At 30.9% G+C, this 10760-nt stretch overlaps 1 protein-coding gene across 1 annotated transcript; it reads left to right on the forward strand.

Annotated features, from left to right (window-relative positions):
- Positions 1 to 1312: 1312 nt before the first annotated feature.
- Positions 1313 to 3888, forward strand: LOC141533883 (uncharacterized). The gene is made up of 3 exons (XM_074252975.1): positions 1313 to 2708; positions 2948 to 3532; positions 3707 to 3888. The coding sequence occupies exons 1-3, from the start codon at positions 2237 to 2239 to the stop codon at positions 3886 to 3888; spliced, it is 1239 nt and encodes a 412-aa protein (XP_074109076.1). The 5' UTR covers positions 1313 to 2236.
- Positions 3889 to 10760: the final 6872 nt, after the last annotated feature.

Here is a 10760-nt window from a genome sequence, read left to right on the forward strand (position 1 = left end):
AGAGAGATCCTCCTTGCCGGCCCAGCTAATGTGTCCGTAGGGCTCTGAATCTGATTCGAACGTGTTATGGGATCTCTTTTCATTTTATAATGAAGTGAGCGCCACCTTTAACTTGTTCGAAAACAGTCCATAGATCACCACCATATGGCTGACAATGTTATGCACGTAAATATTATTGTGAAAATAATATTCATTGGTGCACACTGGGATCGAACCCGGTCCTACACTTTGGCAAGCGAGTACCGAGCGGACAAGCTATTGCCAGCCTTTCGCCTTATATAACTACTAGCTGTTACCCGCCCACTTCGCTGGGCATTTTATAGAATTGTATTTTTCGATCTAAACTTAAAATTTGATTAGAGTATTGTTTTGACTTTCACAAATTCCAAATTTCATCGAATAAGCATGTACCTTTTATATATGAAATTATTCTAGCTAATATTCATTGTAACTTTCAATGTGCAATCACTATAATGTTTGCGTGGCCTTTTTTTCAAAAATGAATAATAATTGACACGAAGAAAAAAATTTGAAATGAGAATTTGGAGTCTATAGGAGCTATAGCTAGGAAATTCAAAATTTTTGATGTTAACACCCACCTTCGCAAACCCTTGTGAGATGAGCTATCGTAAAATTTTCCCATGGACTTCTTCAACATCTCTTACAGAAGATTTCTACCAAATTTGGAGTTGATAGGAGCTATCGTTTAAAAACGAGAATTTTTCATTATTAATGCCCCCGCAATCCTCTTTGGGGTAGAATATCGTAAAATTCGTTCATAAATTATTTTTTCATCATTTACAGAAAGTTCCTACAAAATTTTGAGTCTGTAGGAGTTATAGCTTGAAAATTAAAAATTTTTATTGTTAATACCCACCCCTGCAACCCTCTGTGAGGTGAGATATCGTAAAATTCGTTAATAGATTATGTTTACATCTCTTACAAAAGATTCCTACCAAAATTGGAGTTGATAGGAGCTACAGTTTAAAAACGGGAGTTTTTCATTGTGAACGTCCCCGTGAACCCCTTCGGGGTGGAATTTCTTAAAATCCGTTCTTAGCTGACCTCTACAGGGCAAAAGTATAATTCCTACCGAATTTCAAGTTTCTAGGTCCGATGGTTCCCGAGATATCGTGATGAGTTAATCTATCTATAGAACAGCTCCTATATATATATCAAACAAAGTTTACCATTTTAATTTTAATCATTAAAATCAGTATAATCATTTAACAATATCAACATTAATATTTATTAGGGTGGGTCAAAAAAATCGAATAATTTATTTTTGACTTTATACTCTGAAAAATAGGTTCGTAGACACCTAAAAAGAATTCTCTCCAAGTATAAGCTCTTAATTATAACGGGAAGGTCCTCCGCTTTGCGGGTTTCTATTTTTTTCGAATAATCAGATAAAAAAATTTATATCTCGCTTCCAACTGCTTGGAAAAATATTCCGTGGCATAGATTTTGTGAGAAATTGAATGCTTTACAAAAAAGGTCTCTTATGACTTTTTCAAAAACTCAACCGATTAAAAGATATTCATAGTTGAAGTTTGGCTATTTTAAGGAAAATATTCGTTTTTATTATGAATTTTATAAGTCGATGAAAAAAAATTATTTCGGATTGCGGAACTCATGATTTTGTAGGAAATTTACTGCTCTACAAAAATGGTCTCTTATGATTTTTTGATTAAGTGAAGCCGTTACGAGATATTCATCGTCAAACATTAACGAATATCAATATTTCCAGTTTTTGATCAATAATTCGATAAATTTTAATTTAAACTATGAGTTTCAGGAAAATTTACATAAATTTAAATTTCTATCATAAAAGTCACTCCTACAGGAGTTATTTGTTCAAAAATTCACTAAGAAGTTTTTGTTCTAATGATATTTTTTGTAAGCTTTATTTGTAATAATTTAAAATGTCAATTGCATTGGCATTTCATATTATTACGGTTGTTTAGTATGTATTTTCAAATTTTATTCTACCAATTATACATAAATTTTTTTGTGAGAGAGGCTTTTTGTTCTGAATTACATTACTTCTTCTGTTGGTACTCTAACGCTAGCGCCACCTATGTTGTTTTTCTTAACTATCTTCGTTGTCTACTTTTTTATCAGTACATTTTCAGTGCTCCAAAAACTCATCATTTCGTATACATGATAATAACAATTTTTTCGAAATAAGTCATTTTCTCATTATATAAATTCATTTATTATCAATAATTCTACAATGAATAAAGAAATACGTTTAATCGGTATACCTGTGCAAAAACTCACTGACCGTAAGTTACCAAAAGTGAAAGAGGTTATGAGAGTGTTTTTCTATCAACTTAAAGTTTTAAAGTTTTCAATCAAACAAAGTGCAAAAAATTCAGCTGACAAGGTTATTGAATTGTGGAAAATAAATCAGATCCCTACGAGTGAAGCTCCTAATGTAGTCAAAAAAATTCTCCGTTTTCATAGTGAGTGGTTGAAATTACAAAAAGATTTTAATAAGAAAAGTGATAAGGTAAAGGAAAAGGAGTTTCAGACTGATCTTGAACAATTATTCGACATTGTAAGTAAAAATTTCCTAAAAGGGGTGGATGATAACATTAGGAAGTTGTATTTGGATCAAAAATTCTGTACACACAAAGAGATTCTTTCGAATATTGTACCTGCGTCAAACTCAACTACAGATATGATGGAAATCGATGAAAGCAGTAAGTATCTGAGATAAATAATTGTTATAAATTCAGGTAGGAGTGTAAAACTTCCTTTATATTTATTATAAACAATGAGAATATCATTTTTCTACTTTACTTGCATTATAAATATCAGTATTCCTACGTATGACATTTGACTCGACGGTTTCTGGTACTCATGTTTAATTGCTTCTCATCATAATGAATAAGTGTTGGAAATTTTGTCTGTTTAATTTAAAAATGAACTCTTATTACAGACTTGAATCAGCCGTCTACCAGTCATGGGATTGTTTTAAGTGGAAAATCAGAATCATTCTCGACGCATACATTAAGTGGAACTACAAATTCTGGATCTGATTTGGAGTATGAACCCCCAATTCTGACAAAACGAGCAAAAATAAATGTCTTAACTCCTGAAGTCGTTTCTGCACTTGACAGAGCTAATGTCAGCAGTAGAAACGCGATGTTCATTATTGCTCCGGTTTTATCAGCTGTTGGTATAAAAATTGAAGATACAACGCTCAGCTATAGGTCCATCCAACGAGCTCGTATGGTTCAAAGAAAAGACATTGCTCAAGGATTAAAAGACAATTTTAAAACACACGATAAATACGTAGTGCATTGGGATGGTAAAATGCTAAATGATCTAATTGAATCCAAATCTGTGGAACGACTACCGGTTCTTTTAACTGCGTATGGTACTGAACAATTACTTGGAGTTCCAATAATGAATTCTGGGACGGCAGTTAATCAAACATCCGCCATTTTATCAACATTGAGTGAATGGGGTATTATTAAGTATGTCAAGGCGATGTGTTTTGACACTACGGCTGTTAATACAGGTAATCAATCAATTACAAAAATATTTTATTGTTGTCATTCTAGTTTAATTTCTATTTCTTACTGAATTTTACTATCAAAATGTATTAATCGTTTACTCGTTTGGATTTGAAATATAACCATTGATTTTTCTTAAATACTAAATTTAACGATAGTCATTTATTATTGTTCTACAGGAATTCACAACGGTACATGTAAGGAAATTGAAAAGATTTTGGGAAGAGAGTTGATCTGGTTATCATGTCGTCATCACATTTTTGAGATCGTATTAAGGGGCGCATTTGAAGTATTTTGGCCTGTGTCATCTGGGCCAAATGTACAGATGTTTGGAAGGTTTAAAAATTTTGGGATGATATAGATATAACTAATTATAAATCTGGTGTTGAAGATGCTGTTGTTGCTGATATCATTTCGAATAAAAAAGATGAAATCTCTAGTTTTATTACGAAATCTTTACAGGTATGATTTAACTGTGATTTAAATTATAAAAATTTCGTTATTTTTGACAAATTTTTTATTTTTGATAGTTACTACAACCCCGAGATGATTATAAAGAATTATTGGAATTATCATTGATTTTCCTTGGAGAAATGCCTCAAGAAAAGATTTCTTTCAAACGTCCTGGTGCTGTTCATCATGCTAGATGGATGGCTAAGACCATTTATAGTTTGAAAATGTATCTATTCAGAGATGAATTCAAACTCTCTCAGAAAGAATTGCATGGTCTTCGTCATTTCTGTATTTTTATAGTCACATTGTATTTAAAAGCTTGGTTTTCATCAACTTCTGCAACAACTGCTGCTTATCATGACTTGCAGTTTATGAAAAATTTATTGGAGTACAAAAATATCAATCCTTTGATTTCTTCAGCTACGTGTGAAAAAATGATTTCGCACTTATGGTATTTGAGCGATGAACTTGCCATTTTATCACTGTTTGACGATGGCGTTCCATTAGAAGTAAAAAAAGTATTGTTGAAGCTGTTAATACTCGTGAAGGTACAGATTCTAAAGCTAAAAGATTTGTAATTGCTAAAAAGATTTGAATTCATTGGCGCAGAGAACTCTGAGTGACTTTGTGTCTAAAAAGTCATTAAATCTTTTCAAAATCTTCGATCTACCGTATGACTTTCTTGATGTCGATGTTGAATTATGGCCTACTAATGAGAGTTATCTCGAAAATAAAGAATACTTTCAACAACTAAAAGTTGTCAATGATTCAGCAGAGCGAGCTGTTGCATTAGTCAGTGAATATAATCAATGCTTGACAAAAATGAAGAACAATTCCAGTACTTATTGCAAGTTGTCAAAGAACATCAAAAAACATTCCCAAATTGTAATAAAAGAAATTATTTATAGTAATAGCGTACTGTTATGTTAAAAATATAGACAATTATATTGCAATTGATAATTCAATAAAAAATTTATCTATAAAAAGTTAAATACTGGTTGTTTCTCACTTGATTCAATACTTTTCATATTAAATTTGACAAAGAAATATGTCATTCACTTCAAATTAAACTAATCATTGGCTATATGTCGAAAAAAATGCTCTAATTTCTTGTTTTAATGCAATCAAACAAGCTCAAGACTGAAAACAATATTAAAAAATTGTTTATAACATTTCTTTATCGATCGAAACTCAAATTTATGTAAATTTTCCTGAAACTCATAGTTTAAATTAAAATTTATCGAATTATTGATCAAAAACTGGAAATATTGATATTCGTTAATGTTTGACGATGAATATCTCGTAACGGCTTCACTTAATCAAAAAATCATAAGAGACCATTTTTGTAGAGCAGTAAATTTCCTACAAAATCATGAGTTCCGCAATCCGAAATAATTTTTTTCATCGACTTATAAAATTCATAATAAAAACGAATATTTTCCTTAAAATAGCCAAACTTCAACTATGAATATCTTTTAATCGGTTGAGTTTTTGAAAAAGTCATAAGAGACCTTTTTTGTAAAGCATTCAATTTCTCACAAAATCTATGCCACGGAATATTTTTCCAAGCAGTTGGAAGCGAGATATAAATTTTTTTATCTGATTATTCGAAAAAAATAGAAACCCGCAAAGCGGAGGACCTTTCCGTTATAATTAAGAGCTTATACTTGGAGAGAATTCTTTTTAGGTGTCTACGAACCTATTTTTCAGAGTATAAAGTCAAAAATAAATTATTCGATTTTTTTGACCCACCCTAATATTTATGTTATATTTATCTGTTTTATGATATAATGGAGTTCATCCTTCATGATCATTCCAATACATATTAGCTATTTCAGTTATTAATGATTTAGTTATTCTTTCTTAAAAAAAGTATGATTATGAATTCCTACTGTCCCAACAATCAATCGATAAAAATCGATGTATTTGCCTAATATTGTATAGAATAATACTGTTGAATAATAATTGTATAGAATATTAATATTTATTTATTTATTTAATTTGTTTGCCAAGGCAATGGCCGAATGGCAAAAATACAAAAATATAAGAATATAAAGTACATGTAAGAGTATAAACGTCTCTAAATAGATATTGTAACAATATTGAGATTTTGCTAACAAAAATTTAAAAACAATCATAAAATTTAAGAAATATAATTAGTTTTTTACAATCAAAAGAAATATATATTTTAATGATTTGAATCGTCATCAGTGAAGCAGGGAATCAAGTTCTCTTTAAGCTCAAGGTCATGGAAGAATTTGTAAGCTTTTGTCTTAAAAGTATTAATGCTAAGTGCATTTATGAGATCAGGTGGTAATTCTCTCCAGAGGCGTATCGATGAGATCAGAAATGAATGTTCGTAGACAGTAGTTGAGAAATTAGGAATTTTAAATGGGGTATTGTTCTGTTTGGCAGCCATTCTATCAGAACGTCTAATATCTGGTGATTCCTCGACAAACATGCTTCTGAGGAATCTAGGTTCACCAGAGATAAAAAGTTTGTACAAAAAACAAACCAAGAAGTAGTACCGCTTCGATTTGACTGAGCCATTGTAACGAGCGTCTATGAGATGTTATATGCTCATCACGTTTCAGATTAAAAATGAATCTTATGCCATTATTTATCAGACACTGTAATTTATAATCTAGTCTTTTGGATATATCTATCAAGACTAGAGAGCAGTAGTCAATGATTGGAATAACCATTGCTGCGACCAGCAATTTCCGAGTTGAGGTAGATAGTGCTTTCTTCCTATATTTGAGGCTATTTAGAGTACAATAGACTTTTCGAGAGATATGTGAGACATGAAGATCCCAGGAAAGATTTGCTGATAAGTGAACACCCAAATGTTTGGTTGAGCTAACATACGGGATAACATTGCCATCTACAATTATTTGAGGAAGATCACAATTTTTAAGTAGTTTCAATTTCCTACTACTCCCTAGAATCATAACTTTAGTTTTCCCAAGGTTGAGTTCAAGACCCACTTCCCTTGCCCAATCAGCTACTGCTTGAGCATCAGTATTGATTTTATGCGCTGCATCGTCTAGTTGGAAAAGATTGAAGTGGTAGTATGCAGATTTATCGTCAGCAAAGAGACCATATTTACAAAATTTCAGACATTTCGACACTCCGTTTATCATGATGAGGAAAAGAATAGGGCCCAGAATAGATCCTTGAGGGACACCTGAAGTAGTATTTATGGCATCAGATGTAGAACAATCATAGTTTAGTACTGCTTGCGATCGGCCTGTGAGATACGATAAGAACCAAAGAATGACCTCAGTCGAGAAACCTATTTGGTACATTGTTACGAATAGCACTTCTGGTTTGACGTAGTCAAAAGCTTTTGAAAAATCAAATAGAATGAGGTAGGTTAATTCGTCTCTGTCAATGGCTTTGCGGACGTCGTCAGTCAGACGAAGCAGGGCTGTTTGCGTACTATGATGCTTCCGAAAACCTGATTGATGTTCATCAATGATACTATTCGATTCAAGGTAATTCGTGAACTGATTTGCCAATATACGTTCAAATACTTTGGCAAGATGAGATACATTAGCTATAGGTCTAGTATCTGACATAGACTTCGGAGCACTTATTTTATTTAGAGGAACGATATAGACCTGCTTCCAGGCATTGGGAAAGACGCACGTGTCAATAGACCTATTGTAAATGTTCATGAGAAAGATCGAGATCTGTGGTAGATGATCTTTCAGCCACTTGAGATCCAACCCATCAGGGCTTTTGCCTTTGGATTTCTGCACCGTAATTTGTAAGTTCTTTGTGACATCTACAATATCAATCTTGGACCAATTGAAAATGCTGTTTACTTTCCTGTCGGTAACCGATGATAAATCCATTACGAACTCACGAGAACAAGAAGGATGTTTCTTTAAGATATTAGCATAGAAATTGTTTAAAGAATTAGGATTGAAGCTGTCTAATGGTGAAGAGCTTTTAGATTTAACAATGCCCAGTCGCTTTAGGGTTGACCACAGGTTTGTATTTTTACAGGTGTCATCAAGAACTTGCTTGAAATAAGCATCTCGAGCAGGAGCCAGTTCGAATTTCAATTCCTTCCGTTTTATCTTATAATGAGTGTTATGTCGGACTCAACGTCGGACATTTTTATTTTATAACAAATAGAATTTAATTATTCATAAATAATTTTATGTTTTTACAACTAATTACATACATTTATTTTATTTATAAAATTTCGTTATCTTCAAATTTATCAATAGTATTTTCAAAAGAAACTTATTTTAAAAATTTAGTTTTTAGTTGGACCTGACCATACTAAGGAATTTAAGCCTGAACAAATACCCTAATGGAATTTTAAACTTTGTCGAGATCCGAAATAGAAGTTTTCGATAACAAAATAAATGTATATATAAACAATAGTTTAAATAAAATAAAAGTAAATAATGATAAAAGAAAAAAATAAAAAGGAATGTCATGATAATTCCAGTATCAACAGAAAAAAAAAAATAAATGTTGATAATTTAAGGAACAAAATTTAATAACTATAATTTAAGTTAAACAAAAAAAAAATCTAAGTAATGACAATATAAATTACAATAAAATTAAATGACGAAAATTTAAATAATGAAACAAATAAACAAATAGAACTTGATAATTGAACAATTTAAGATAAACAAATATTGAACAATAAAATTCTAAAACGATACAACAAAATAATAAATTTACAAATGATCGAAGCAAACATATTTCTACAATTAAATCATTGAATTCAAAATAATTAAGATATGCTTTATTGAAATACCTATTTTATTCATACGTTTAAATAAATAATTTAATATAAAAATTTGGTCACAGTAAATAATTTAATGTAAAATAGTACACATGTATGTCTTTGTCTATGCATAAATGCGCTTACGTATACACAAACACATAGATGTATAATAGAGCATAAGAGTAAAGGATTAGCGATATTGTACTCTGATCCAAGTAGAGGGGACTGATGCAACATTATATAAAAATCTAAGAGAGAGGGCAAGGGCTCAAGGAAATAGAAAAATAATTGGACATTGTTTCTCCCATCTAGTAAAAATAAGTAACGCCCTAAAATTCGACACCTTTACGATTTTCAACAAAAATATCTCTCTCGTTGTCCTGACGTCCTAGTGTTAACATCGAAAAGGTTTTTATAAGTTTCAATCAAACCACGCGTCAGATTCAAAAAAACAATTGTTAGTAAAGTAAATTTCAATTATGTAAAGAAACGGTAACAATGACATTTAAGTAAGTTCTTAATTGAGATTTTTATGTTTGTTTTAATAATTCAAATCTTTGTATGATAATTTTATAATATATTTATTAAATTGAATTCATTTTCTTATATTATAACTTCAACCCCTTCCCATAAAGCTTCAGATCCTTATCTATTAGCCTAACGGCTAGGATAAAAATAATTAAATTTTAGTTACGTTTTCGACGTAACATGAGCAAGAAGATTTCGATCTCCAGTTCGTCGTGCTTTCTTATATAGATTGTCTCGTTGTCTGAATTTGAGCCTTAACTCACCAGTTAACCACGGACTGCTTGGACGACTCAATTTCCTGGTGACAAAGGGAGCAAAGTTCTCTAAGGCTGATGTAGTTGCGTTGATGAAATGTCCAACTAAGTAGTTAGGATCCAAACCATCAAGGTTAGAATTAGCAAAGTTTAATTTTTGACTCAAATCATTCGTAAGAGCTTCATGATCACAATGTTTGAAATCTCTAAACTTGACAGTTTTATCATATTTTGGTACCACTTCAAATTTATATTTGCAGCATAAATAATCATGCCCACCAATGAAAGGCAATTTAGACTTAGAATAGCTTTCTAGTTTATCACTACTATCAACAATAATAAAATCCAGCCATGAGTCAACACTAGAAGTATGGAATGTAGATCCATATGGTATTCAGTAAAGTCCTGAATCAGTAATGAAAGATTTTAGGTGATTTGATGGACGATCAGTTTTCAGAAGATTACAATTCAAGTCACTCATGATGATAATATTTTTATATGAATGATAAAATTTAGCAAAATGTGCAATGAAGCTATCTAATAATAATCCCTGTGGTCTTCTGTAAATAGCTGAAAGGAGTATGCGACAACCAGATGATGATAAGACATCAATTAACATGTATTAATATTTTGACGGTGGTGCCTAAACCGCTAGGGTAATCATATAGAATTATATGCAATTATGTAGGGCCATTTTTCATGTATAATTATGTATAAGTATATATAATTATATATAATCTTTTTTACCCGGGAAAATCATTACCTATTTTGTTATTTAAATAAGTGTTATATTATAATGAGATTCGGTAAAATAAATAAATTATGAATTATGACTATCCAAATATATTATAAAATCAATTTTTATATTATATTTATGATAAACTAAAATGATACATTATGTAGATCATAGAATCATTACTACCCAAAATAGCAGCACAGCAGACAGAAACTATTATTTAAGACGCACGGAGATCACCAAAGTTAAGCATTGAGCATTGAGCATGGTTAATAGTTGAATGGGTGACCGCTCGTGTTATAGCCGTATAATTATATCTAAACATTTCTTTTGCATTTTAATTGGTTATAGAAAATTGCGTAGGACCATATTAAATACTGTACCCATAAGATTAACTTAATAATTATTAAAATATTTTTAAAAATGTAATAAATATATAATTAAATACTGTTATATATAATTATACATAGTTATATATAATTATATATGATTATATTAGGCCATATTTC

The sequence above is a fragment of the Cotesia typhae genome, unplaced genomic scaffold, assembly GCF_013202065.1.
Source record: "Cotesia typhae breed Kobodo isofemale line unplaced genomic scaffold, CoteBio_Ctyphae scaffold_121, whole genome shotgun sequence".
In the NCBI taxonomy this organism is placed as follows: domain Eukaryota; kingdom Metazoa; phylum Arthropoda; class Insecta; order Hymenoptera; family Braconidae; genus Cotesia; species Cotesia typhae.

Excerpts from the sequence above, each read along its gene's own strand:
- LOC141533883 (XM_074252975.1), top strand. The coding sequence starts at position 2,237 with ATGAATAAAGAAATACGTTTAATCGGTATACCTGTGCAAAAACTCACT. Across the intron at positions 2,709-2,947 it reads GATGGAAATCGATGAAAGCA|ACTTGAATCAGCCGTCTACC; the intron begins GTAAGTATCTGA and ends CTCTTATTACAG. Across the intron at positions 3,533-3,706 it reads CACTACGGCTGTTAATACAG|GAATTCACAACGGTACATGT; the intron begins GTAATCAATCAA and ends ATTGTTCTACAG.